Genomic DNA, 13,097 nt, shown 5'->3' on the forward strand with positions numbered 1-13,097 from the left:
ACCATGGCCGCCAAACTAGCGCCCCCGCTCGAAGCAGCGTCCAGCCGCCCCCCCCAAACCGACCCCGTGCCCGCCATCCATTTCCTTATCATCGCTATGTTGGCCGCACAGTAGTAGTTCGGCAACGCCAGCCCCCCCCCCCCCCCCTTCTCCTCTGCTCCTTTCGAGCATCACCTTCCTCTCCCGCGGGGACTTCCCCGCCCAGACAAATCCCAGGATAATTTTATTCAGCCTCTTAAAGAAGAAGCTCGGGCTGAAAATGGGGAGACACTGAAATATGAACAAGAATCTCGGGAGAGTCGTCATCTTGACAGCCTGCACCCTCCCCGCTAGTGACAGCGGGAGCGCATCCCACCTCCGGACCTCCTCCCTCTCTCGCTCCACCAATCGGGACAGGTTGAGCTTATGCAAGCTGCCCCAGACCCGTGCCACCTGTATCCCCAAGTATCTGAAGCTTTCTCCTACCAGCCTGAACGGCAACCCCTTCAGCCTACTCCCCTGGCCCCCACGCCTGAATTACAAACAACTCGCTCTTAGCCATGTTCAATTTATATCCTAAAAACCGGCCAAATTCCCTCAGGAGTTCCATGATGCCGTCCATCCCAGCCATTGGGTCCGCTACGTATAACAACAGGTCATCCGTGTATAACAAGACTTTATGTCCCCCCCCTCTCCCCCCCCCCCCCCCCCCCCCCCCCCCCCCCCCCTCCCAGACCAGCCCTTTCCAGTCCTTTGAAGCTCTCAGAGAAATTGCCAGCGGCTCTATGCCCAGCGCAAACAGCAGTGGGGAGAGAGGGCAGCCCTGTCTTGTCCCGCGGTGCAGTCTGAAGTAATCTAATGTCGTCCTGTTTGTCCCCTGGGGCCTTGGTACAACAGCCTAACCCAGTCTCCCCGAACCCAAACCGTCCCAGCGCCTCCCACAGATAGTCCCACTCGACCTCCATCGTGGGCGCTGGAAGCTCTCCTCACTGTCATGTGAGAGTGCCCTTTACGAAATGGATGTTTAAAGGAACGACTGAGGGATTATTTAGTGTTGTATTATTTTCGGGGTTATCTTTGAAGTAAGGGGTGTTAAGTGATCCAATATTTATTTAAAAGGTTAAGTTGAATTCGTGGAATAAACATTGTTTTGTGTTTAAAAACCCATGCGTCCATAATTGTAATACCGCACCTGGGAGACCAAGCCGCGGGCTTCAGGAGCCCCGAGGGGCTGGTTTAGCTCACTGGGCTAAATCGCTGGCTTTCAAGGCAGGCCAGCAGCACGGTTCGATTCCCGTACCAGCCTCCCCGAACAGGCGCCGGAATGTGGCGACTAGGGGCTTTTCACAGTAACTTCATTGAAGCCGACTCGTGACAATAAGCCATTTTCATTTCAGTTTTTTCATTTCATTTTCATTTTTCAGAAGCATTAAAGGGGGAGGTTGGTTGAACTCCATGATACATTTTGGGGTTGTGCAAACGCCTCTCCCATAACATTACAAATCTGTAGGTCTACCCAGTGTGGAGCATGGTCCGATATGGTATATGCCGAATATTTTGCCCCCACCACCCCGGCCAGCAAGTCCCCACTCACGACAAAGAAATCAATTCGGGAATACGCCTTATGGACGTGGGAGTAGTACGAAAACTGCCTCGCCGACAGCCGGCTAAATCTCCACCGATCAGCTCCCCCCCATTTGCTCCATGAACCCTCTCAGTTCCTTTGCCATCGCTGGCAACCTGCCCGTTTTTGAAGACGGCCGATCCAGGCTCGGGTCCAGGACTGGGTTAAAGTCGCCGCCCATAATCAGTTCACGTGAGTCCAAGTCGGGGAACGTCCCCAGCAATCGCCTGATAAAATCCACATTGTCCCAATTAGGGGCATACACATGGACCAGGACTACTCTCACCCCTTCGAGCTTACCCCTCACCATAACAAATCTGCCGCCCCCCCGTCCGCAACTGTGCCCTCCGTCTCAAATTGAACCCTTTTATTAATCAGGATCGCAGCCCCCCCCCCCTAGTCTTAGTGTCGAGCCTCGAATGAAAGACCTGACTAACCCAGCCCTTCCTCAACCTAACCTGGTCTGCCACTTTCAGGTGCGTCTCCTGCAGCGTGACTACGTCCGCCTTCAGAACCCGCAATTGCGCGAACACACGCGCCCTCTTCACTGGCACGTTTAGCCCTCTAACATTCCAGGCTATCAGCCTGGTTGGGGGGCACTTCGCCCCCCCCCCCTTTTGTCAATCAGCCATCCCCTTTCCTTGGCCAGCCCCCCAGCCACGTGTCGCGTTTCCTCTGGCCCGCCTCCTGGCCGGCTCCACCTATGACCTCCTCACTGTTGCCATGTCCAGTTTCCATCCTCATCAGCAGATCAACTTCCCTCTCCCCTCCCCCCCCCCCAGTAACACCATCCTACCACCTAACCCCTGCTCTAGTCTAACTGTATGAATCCCCCCCCCACAACTGGCTTCCGTTGACCAGCCCACCCAGCTAGCTTGGTGGCTCCCAGCTTCGGCGCCAGCGCGTCTCTCACCCATTGTTCCCTGGCTTCCCTCCCCTCTGGCCCATCCATACCACTTCCCCAAACCAGCCCTGCTTAAACACACACTCTATACAAGTCAAAGGCAGCCCTACAATAGTGCAATTTAGATCAAACAGATAGAGATCAGCCCTTCCCCTCCACGTTCCCTCCACATGAGGAAGCTTCTACAGTGCTGCTACCCCAAGGAAGTAAAATGCTTTGGAGGGAGTGGAACACACGGATATAGCTATTGTGTTACCTTCCTGAGCGACTACGGCTATGGTTCACAGTAATTGGACTTGAGGAAAGAACAAAAAAGGACATTGGCCTGTGATATGAATACATTTACGAATTGATTTCGGTGCACAATTTAATGAAAAAAAAATGAAAATCGCTTATTGTCACGAGTAGGCTTCAAATAAAGTTACTGTGAAAAGCCCCTAGTCGCCACATTCCGGCGCCTGTTTGGGGAGGCTGTTACGGGAATCGAACCGTGCTGCTGGCCTGCTTGGTCTGCTTTCAAAGCCAGCGATTTAGCCCAGTGTGCTAAACCAGCCCCATAACCACACCTTTTTAACTATTATCTTTTGTATTTCCCCCCAACCAAACCGCCAACCAAACAAGAGACCCCAACAAGGAAACATTTAGGGAAACGGCAAAAAATAACAAGAGAAACCCATCGCAGCCAATATACAGCAACCTAAAAAGGTCGCAAAAAACGAAAAGAACGATCCAAGCAGTCAGGCCTCTCTCCTTCTGGGTCCAACGCCACCCTTCCTCGCTGCCCCTTTCCCCAGTCGGTGCGCCAACGTCCGACTTGCCCTCTCCCCGCACTGGTATACCGTCTCGCTCCCTTCCCCTTCTTTAGCCAGCTCCCCACCCTGGGCCACACTTTTCCAGGCCCGATTCATGGTGGGCCCCACCTGGGGTCTCCGAGTACTCCTCCTCCCTCCCCCCCCCCCCCATCTGCCCCTTCCCCCCATTCCCCCAAATAACAAACATACAAGGAAAAACACCCTCACCCTCTCCGCCCCCTCTGTCGTGACCCTCACCAATCCGCCCACCCAATGTGCCCCCCCCCCCCCCCTCCCCACTTTACACAAAGCTCCTCTCCGGAGTTCAGTGTCTTCAGTCTCCTCCCAGTCCGGGGTCTCTCAAAGTCCATCCCCTCCTCTGGCGAATCAAAATAAAATTCCTCCCTTTGGTGCGTCGCCCACAAGCGGGCAGGGTACAAAACCCCAAACTCCACCCCCTTGTAGAGGGCGGGCCTTTGCCCGATTATACCCGGCCTTCTGCTTGGCCAGCTCTGCCCCCCAGGTCCTGGTGAATCCGCAGCTCCCCCCCCCTCCGGAGATCCGGAGCGGGGTGGGTCGCACCGCCCGATAGCGCTGTTGAAAGTTGTTGCCGAAGGTGCAGACAGCCCGGATAGAGGATTGTGTGCCGGGGTGGGGGGGGGTGAAGGGTGAGAACCCCAGACGGGGTTGGTGCAGCAGGAGGCCATTCGGCCCATCAAGTTTTCACTTAAGCCCTCACTTCCACCCTATCCCTGTAACCCAATAACCCCTCCTAACCTTTTTGGACACTAAGGGGCAATTTATCACGGCCAATCCACCTAACCCGCACGTCTTCGGACTGTGGGAGGAAACCGGAGCACCCGGAGGAAACCCACGCAGGCACGGGGAGGACGTGCAGACTCCGCACGGGCAGTGACCCAAGCCGGGGAATCGAACCTGGGACCTTGGAGCTGTGAAGCAACAGTGCTAACCACTGTGCTACCGTGTTGCCCACAGTATTGCATGAAGGGCCGATAGCTGTTGACATGTGTGCGCTGGCTGCTCAATGTTATTATGATGCTCTCGGAGGGGGAAGGAGGTTGGGGTAGTGATGGCAACGGCGGCGGAGATGGCCTGTGATCGGGTTGGGAGGACGTATTTGTTAGCGGTGCTGGGGCGGTTTGGGTTCAGCTGCTGTGCAGGGCGCCAGTGGCGAGTGTCTGGGCGAACAGGTTGAGTTTGGGGTACTTCGGGCTGCATCGGGGGTGAAGCAGAGGTGCCCGCTGTGATGATATGATCTGCATACTCGTCTGCCATTGGGCCAGAACGTCGGCTTACCATTGGCCCTGGTCGGTCATGTGCCTCTCGACCGATTGGCCGAGAGGCTGAGTTAACCACGCCTCTATTAACGAGGTATAAATGCTCAAACGCCTGACGATCGTCCCTTTCCACTGTAGACGATCGCAGAGCTGTGTTCTAGTTAATTAAAGCCAGACTTTGGTAAATCACTCGCCTCGCGTGCAATCGATGGTACATCACCCGCTCTCCCCGTAGCTTTTTTTCTCCGTTGATAGAGGCAATGGCGCTGAGGGTGTGGAGGGGCTGGAGAGGGATTGAGTGGGACAGGGGTGCAGCTCAGAGTCTCGTTGTATGCGGACGATTTGTTGTCATATATCTCGGACTCGTTGGGCAGCATTGGAGGGAACGTGGAGATTTGGGGGGGAATTTGGGCGGTTTTCAGGGTCCAAATTGAAGATGGGGAGGAGTGAGGTGTTGCCGATCAATGCCAGAGGGCAGGAGAGGAGGTTTGGGGAGTTGCTAATCCGGGTGGTGGGGGGGGGCGGGCCTTCGGTATCCCGGGATACAGACAGCAAGGAGATGGGCCCAGCTTGAATTTGACATGACTGGTGGAGGGAATGAGGGTGGATATTTTTTTTTTGATCAACAATTTTATTGAAGCATTTCGGCATAGTAAACAACAACAATACAAAACAGTGTGCAAAGAACAATCAACATAGTGCAAAAACCAGCTCCCCTCCTACAAGGACCCACCTGATTAACCCCCTAATCTACGTTGCCCTAACCCCAGGGGCAGAGGGCAGCACGGTAGCATGGTGGTTAGCATAAATGCTTCACAGCTCCAGGGTCCCAGGTTCGGTTCCCGGCTGGGTCACTGTCTGTGCGGAGTCTGCACGTCCTCCCCCTGTGTGCGTGGGTTTCCTCCGGGTGCTCTGGTTTCCTCCCACAGTCCAAAGATGTGCGGGTTAGGTGGATTGGCCATGCTAAATTGCCCGTAGTGTCCTAAAAAGTAAGGTTAAGGGGGGGGTTGTTGGGTTACGGGTATAGGGTGGATACGTGGGTTTGAGTAGGGTGATCATTGCTCGGCACAACATCGAGGACCGAAGGGCCTGTTCTGTGCTGTACTGTTCTATGTTCCCTTTCCCCCTACCCCCCCCCCCCCCCCCCCCCCCCCCCCCCCAGCCCCCGCTGACGATTAATCGTCCGCGCAGAAGTCGATAAATGGTTGCCACCTCCGGGCGAACCCTGACAGCGACCCTCTCAAAGCGACCTTAACCTTCTCCATAACGAGAAAGCTCGCCATGTCCGATAGCCAGGCCTCCGGCTTCGGGGGCTTTGAGTCGCTCCATGGCCAGCAGAATTCGTGGCTGGGCTACCAGGGAAGCAAAGGCCTAAACGTCGGCCTCTCTCTCCTCCTGGACTCCCGGGTCCCCTGTAACCCCAAACATTGCCACCTCTGGGCTCATCGCCACCCCTGTTTTCAGTACCTGGGACATAACGTCCGCGAACCCCTGCCAGTACCCCCTGAGGTTTGGACATGCCCAGAACATGTGGACATGGTTCGCTGGTCCTCCCGAACATCTCTGAATTCTCCCTCCGCGTACCTGAACAGGTGCCGGAATGTGACGACTGCGGGGCCATGAGGTCATGTTGCAGTTGTACAAAACTCTGGTGCGGCCGCATTTGGAGTATTGTGTGCAGTTCTGGTCGCCGCATTATAGGAAGGATGTGGAAGCATTGGAAAGGGTGCAGAGGAGATTTACCAGGATGGTGCTGATATGGAGGGAAGGTCTTATGAGGAAAGGCCGAAGGACTTGAGGCTGTTTTCGTTAGAGAGAAGGTTAAGAGGGGACTTAATTGAGGCATACAAGATGATCAGAGGATTAGATAGGGTGGACATTGAGAGCCTTTTTCCTCGGATGGTGATGTCCAGCACGAGGGGACATAGCTTTAAATTGAGGGGAGATAGATATAGGACAGATGTCAGAGGTAGGTTCTTTACTCAGAGAGTAGTAAGGGCGTGGAATGCCCAGCCTGCAACAGTAGTGGACTCGCCAACACTAAACGCATTCAAATGGTCATTGGATAGACATATGGACGATAAGGGAATAGTGTAGAGGGACTTTAGAGGGGTTTCACAGGACGGCGCAACATCGAGGGCCGAAGGGCCTGTACTGCGCTGTAATGTTCTATGTTCTATGATATGCAGACACACACATAATGATATACAGGCAGGCACAGACAAGCAGCGAGCAGCAGCGAGAGAGGAGCAGGAGAGAGGAGCCGCAGCGGGGAGTGAGGAGCAGCAACGAGGCGCAGCAGGGAGAGAGGTGCAGCAGCGAGGGGCAGCGGGGAGAGAGGTGCAGCAGCGAGGCGCAGCGGGGAGAGAGGTGCAGCAGTGAGTGTCATAATATACATCCATGTATATAATGGAGTGCAGACGGGCAGTGATTGACACACAGGATGACCAGTGAGCACACAGAACACAGCAGCCAATCACCAGACGGGACACGACCACTATAAAGCCAGAGGGCACCAGGTTTCCCGCTCTCTCGGGACCCAGCCACTGAGACAGTCAGAGCCCGTTAGCTAGTCAGTGCAAACACCATGTGGTAGCCAGTAAGTCTGGCCGGGCTAGTGTCAGGTCTCCAGTCAAGTCAGCATAGTGTCAACCCACAGTTGAACATTTATAATAGTTTAGATGTTAAATAAAATCGTGTTGCATCTTACGAAATGTCGCTACACTGCAGTCCACATCAACCCAGCCTGCCCAACACATCATGGTACCAGGTAGTGATGCTGAAAATTGACAGACCTACCTTGAGTGAATCAGCATTGACCAGCAAACAGCCATCCGGTGACATGGAAAACGTCCGCCCTCCTCCGCAGCTCCGCATCGCCGGCAACCACGGTGCCAATTGGAAGATCTTCAAACAAAAGTTCCAACTATATATCGAAGCCACCGACCTCGAGGCCGCATCGGACGCCAGAAAGATGGAACTCATGGAGAACTGTGCTATTAGTTCAATAAACCTGATTGAACTAACTTCAAGGTCTGGGGTATCTTTCTGATCTAAGCTGCATCCAGTTGCAGCCAGTGTTAGACCAGTATATCTAACACGACAGCGACTTGGGGCTTTTCACTGTAACTTCATTGCAGTGTTAATGTAAGCTTACTTGTGACAATACGGTAGCATAGTGGTTAGCACTGTGGCTTCACAGCACCAGGGTCCCAGGTTTGATTCCCCGCTGGGTCACTGTGCGGAGTCTGCACGTTCTCCCCATGTCTGCGTGGCTTTCCTCCGGGTGCTCCGGTTTCCTCTGTCATGTGAGAGTACCTTCAAGAAATGGATGTTTAAGTAATGTACCTTTAAGAAATGGAGCAGCTCATATTACTGAAGTGATGTCAGAGGGTGGGGGGAGCTGAGCTCACTTCTGCTTTTTGGGAGTTTTAGTTTCAGTTTTGAGTAAAAGAGCTTGGGTGTGGCTGTGTTTGCAGTGAACTGGATCTGCTGTGATCTCTGCCAGGAAAGAATATCTCTGAATCATTTGGGTGATTTAAACTCATAATAGTAATGTCTGTAACCTGATGTGCTTCTGTTTAAAGGTGTTAAGTCTTTTGGAGGTTTTGAAGGCACATTTTGAGGGATTATTTAGTGTTGTATTATTTTCGGGGTTATCTTTGAAGTAAGGGGTGGTAAGGGATCCAATGTTTATTTAAAAAGGTTAAGTTGAATTCATGGAATAAACATTGTTTTGTGTTTAAAAACCCACGTGCCCATAATTGTAATACCACACCTGGAGACCAAGCTGTGTGCTTCAAAAGCAACAATACATTAAAGGGAGAGGTTGGTTGAACTCCGTGATACATTTTGGGGTTATGGAAACGCCGCTCCCATAACACCTCCCACAGTCCAAAAGACGTGTGAGTTTGGTGGATTGGCCATGATAAATTGCCCCTTAGTGTCCAAAAAGGTTAGGAGGATAGGGTGGAAGTGAGGGCTTAAGTGGATCGGTGCAGACTCGATGGGCCGAATGGCCTCCTTCTGCACTGTATGCTCTATGTAAATATGTAATAAAGATTATTATTGTATTATTATCGTGGTGGTTGGAGGTCAATCATCTCAGCTCCAGGACATCACTGCAGGAGTTCCTCAGGGTCGTGTCCTCGACCCAGCCATCTTCAGCTGCTTCATCACTGACCTCCCTTCCATCATAAGGTGGACATGGACTACTGCAGTGTCTGAGGAGTCAAGAATGGTGCTGAACATTGTGCAGTCATCAGCGAATATCCCCACACATGTCCAACATGAACGTGTCCAAACGCAGTTACACCTGGACAACATAAGACCATAAGACATAGGAGCAGAATTAGGCCACTCGGCCCATCGAGTCTGCTCCGCCATTCAATCCTGGCTGATACTTTCTCATCCCCGTTCTCCTGCCTTCTCCCCATAACCCCTGATCCCCTTATTAATCAGGAACCTATCTATCTCTGTCTTAAAGACACTCAGTGATTTGGCCTCCACAGCCCTCTGCGGCAAAAGAGTTCCACAGATTCACCACCCTCTGGCTGAAGAAATTCCTCCTCATTTCAGTTCTAAAGGATCGTCCCTTTAGTCTGAGATGGTGTCCTCTGGTCCTCTGGTTTCCTACGAGTGGAAACATCCTCTCCATGTCCACTCTATCCAGGCCTCGCAGTATCCTGGAAGTTTCAATACGATCCCCCCCTCATCCTTCTAACACCAACGAGTACAGACTCAGAGTCCTCAACCGTTCCTCATACGACAAGTTCTTCAGTCCAGGGATCATCCTTGTGAACCTCCTCTGGACCCTTTCCAAGGCCCCGGCACATCCAAGCTTTGGCAAGTTACATTCGTGCCACACAAGTACCAGCAAGGCCGGATTAAGACCCTTAGAGGCCCTAAGCACTTAAAAGATTTTGGTGCCCCCATATATATGTAATTCAAAATATAAACAATAATAAACCATAAAATAAAATGTTATTTATCGAAATTAAACAAAACTTACAGTAAAATGGAAAATAATGTTTATTTTTGTATACTTCCACTTTATTTATATTTGAAAAGTTTCCTCCTACTTTTTTTAATTGCAAAGTCTTTGATCAGATCCTCAAAACTAATCTTATGTAACACATCTGCTTCTATACTTAATCGAGATAAGGCATCCAGCCTGCCTTGTTGCATAGTTGTTCTGATGGGATTTTTAATATACTTCAACTGAGAAAATGAACGCTCAGCTGAGCAATTTGTGACCATTAATGTTAAAAATATACGAAAGCCAAATAAAAAGAATATTTTGTTCGAATTATTATGCGGCAATCAACACAGTCACACATATCATAGGCAGAACCATACGGACAATTTAATTCCCGGCTTACAGCTGAATCTTGTGCTTTTGTGCTTTAATCAATATAGACAGATTTTGTCTCAGAATTTGTAAACGGAAAAGTAGAGTTGCTGGGGGGTGCGTTATAAATTAGTAGCGACAGCAGGACACGAACCCGCGTAGGAGCACTCAGCACATGGCTGCAGGCCGCCTTGTATCACGTGATAAAATAAACTTAGTCACTACCACCACCACGTGGGAAAAAAAACTCGCTGTCCTCACCACCACGACACCACGTACAAAAAATGCACATGGAGACGTCACCAGCACCACATAAATTGACAGACATAATGAAATACAAACTCAGTTATCACCACCAGTCCACCACCATGCGATAAATAAAAAATAGAAAATACATGCAGTCAAAAGCAGCACTATACGCCATTTGGCCATTTTTTTAATAGAATTTACGGTGCAGAAGGAGGCCATTCGGCCCATCGAGTCTGCACCGGCTCTTGGAAAAAGCACCCTACCCAAGGTCAACACCTCCACCCTATCCCCATAACCCAGCAACCCCACCCAACACTAAGGGCGATTTTGGACACTACGGGCAATTTATCACGGCCAATCCTCCTAACCTGCACATCTTTGTGACTGTGGGAGGAAACCGGAGCACCCGGAGGAAACCCACACACACACGGAGAAGGACGTGCAGACTCCGCACAGACAGTGACCCAGCCGGGAACCGAACCTGGGACCCTGGAGCTGTGAAGCAATTGTGCTACCCACAATGCTACCGTGTTGCTCGAAACTTTTCACGAGTTTCACGACATTTCATAAGCACTTCCTCAAAATTATGAAACATTAATTACATTATTTGTTGTCAGTGTCATAAAAAAAAAGGAATCAGCTTACTGACAAAGTTACAATGTTGGCACGTGTGTTGCTGCCTGTTGGCACGCTGGACGCTGAGTGAGCTACTAACGCCCCTGCACAGTCTCATTCTCAGTGGACGACTGAACGGACAGCCGACATGATCAAGACTTAGACAAGAACGATCACGTGAGCCTCCGTGGACCGTGGGGCAGTTCCCAGATTCTAACTTTGTTGTATTCCCAAGATTAATGTATATCATTAACCTCTATCATTACTATTATTATTATTTTGACTTCCGCCAAGGGAGGTTATGTTTTTGTCGGAGTATGTGTGCGTTTGTTTTTTTTCCACTGACGTTGTACAGATTGTATACAAATGTCACAGACTGCATACAAAGTTTCCCTTACTTTCATTTATGTGGAGTGGGTGGGGGGGGGGGGGATTTTTTTTCCCTTCGAATTCATAACCCTTGGCGGAGGACTGCACTCTCTGAGTGCTCTTGTTATTATTGTATATATCTGTATGTAATTTTATCATTTAATGTAGGGGCCCCTTTTTGCGGATCGTGGTTCAGCTGCACCATTTGCAGTACTGCACCATAGGGCCCATGGACCATGGTAAATTCGGCTATGGAAAATTTCTGTAGTGCCCCCTTCCCTTGATGCCCTAAGCACGTGCTTATTTTGCTTAATGGTTAATCCACCCCTGAGTACCAGGCTGTGACCATCTCTGACAAGAGAGGATCTAACCATCGCCCCTTGACATGCAATGGAACTCCCATCCTAACAGCACTGTGGATGTACCTACACCACACGGGGAGTGCAGCGGTTCAAGATGGCGGCTCACCCACTACCTCCCGAAGGGCAATTAGGGATGGGAATAAATATTAGGCCTGAGCAAGAGGCCCACATCCCCGTAAAAATGATTTTTAAAAACATTCCTCCCTAACTGTAACCTCCAGCCCCTACAACCCTCCCCATCTCTGTATCCTCCAGCCCCTACAACCCTCCCCATCTCTGTAACCTCCTCCAGCCCCTACAAACCTCCCTATCCCTGTAACCTTCCTCCAGCCCCTACAACCCTCCCTATCTCTGTGACCTCCTCCAGCCCCTACAACCCTCCCTATCTCTGTAACCTGCTCCACCCCTACAACCCTCCCTATCTCTGTGACCTCCTCCAGCCCCTACAACCCTCCCTATCTCTGTAACCTCCTCCAGCCCCGACAACCCTCCCCATCTCTGTACCCACCTCCAGCCCCTACACACTTCCCTATCCCTGTAACCTCCTCCAACCCCTACAACCCTCCCTATCTCTGTAACCTCCTCCAGCCACTACAACACTCCCTATCTCTGTAACCTCCTCCAGCCCGTCGAACCCTCCCTATCTCTGTAACCTACTCCAGCCCCTACACCCTCCCTATCTCTGTAACCTCCTCCAGCCCCTACAACCCTCCCTATCTCTGAAACCTCCTCCAGCCCCAACAACCCTCCCCTATCTCTGTAACCTCCTCCAGCCCCTACAACCCTCCCTATCTCTGTAACCTCCTCCAGCCCCTACACCCTCCCTATCTCTGGAAACTCCTCCAGCCCCTACAACCCTCCCTATCTCTGTAACCTCCTCCAACCCCTACAACCCTCCCTATCTCTGTAACCTCTTACAGCCCCTACCACGCTCCCCATCTCTGTAACCTCCTCCAGCCCCAACAACCCTCCCCATCTCTGTAACCTCCTCCAGCCCCTACAACCCTCCCTATCTCTGTAACCTCCTCCAACCCCTACAACCCTCCCTATCTCTGTAACCTCCTCCAACCCCTACAACACTCCCTATCTCTGTAACCTCCTCCAGCCCCTACAACCCTCCCTATCTCTGTTACCTCCTCCAATCCCTACAACCCTCCCTATCTCTGTAACCTTCTCCAGCCCCTACAACCCTCCCTATCTCTGTAACCTCCTCCAACCCCTACAACCCTCCCTATCCCTGTAACCTCCTCCAACCCCCAACAGCCCTCCCTATCTCTGTAACATCCTACAGCCCCACCAACCCTCCCTATCTCTGTAACATCTGCCAGCCCCTACAACCCTCCCTATCTCTGTAACCTCCTCCAGCCCCTACCACCCTCTCTATCTCTGTAACCTCCTCCAGTCCCTACAACCCTCCCTATCTCTGTAACCTCCTCCAGCCCCTACAACCCTCCCTATCTCTGTGACCTCCAGCCCCTACAACCCTCCCTATCTCTGTACCCTCCTCCAACAACTCCATCCCTCTCTATCTCTGTAACCTCCTCCAGCACCTACAA

At 51.6% G+C, this 13,097-nt stretch overlaps 1 protein-coding gene across 1 annotated transcript in view; it reads left to right on the forward strand.

Moving 5' to 3' along the window:
- Positions 1–10,962, forward strand: part of LOC119955900 (plasma membrane calcium-transporting ATPase 3-like) — a 104,586-nt gene extending 93,624 nt beyond the window's left edge. Inside the window, exon 15 of the mRNA XM_038782558.1 lies at positions 10,813–10,962. Within this exon, the coding sequence (XP_038638486.1) occupies positions 10,813–10,962 (150 nt within the window). The remainder of the gene's footprint in view (positions 1–10,812) is intronic.
- Positions 10,963–13,097: the final 2,135 nt, after the last annotated feature.

The sequence above is a fragment of the Scyliorhinus canicula genome, chromosome 21 (assembly GCF_902713615.1).
Source record: "Scyliorhinus canicula chromosome 21, sScyCan1.1, whole genome shotgun sequence".
Taxonomy (NCBI): Eukaryota; Metazoa; Chordata; class Chondrichthyes; order Carcharhiniformes; family Scyliorhinidae; genus Scyliorhinus; species Scyliorhinus canicula.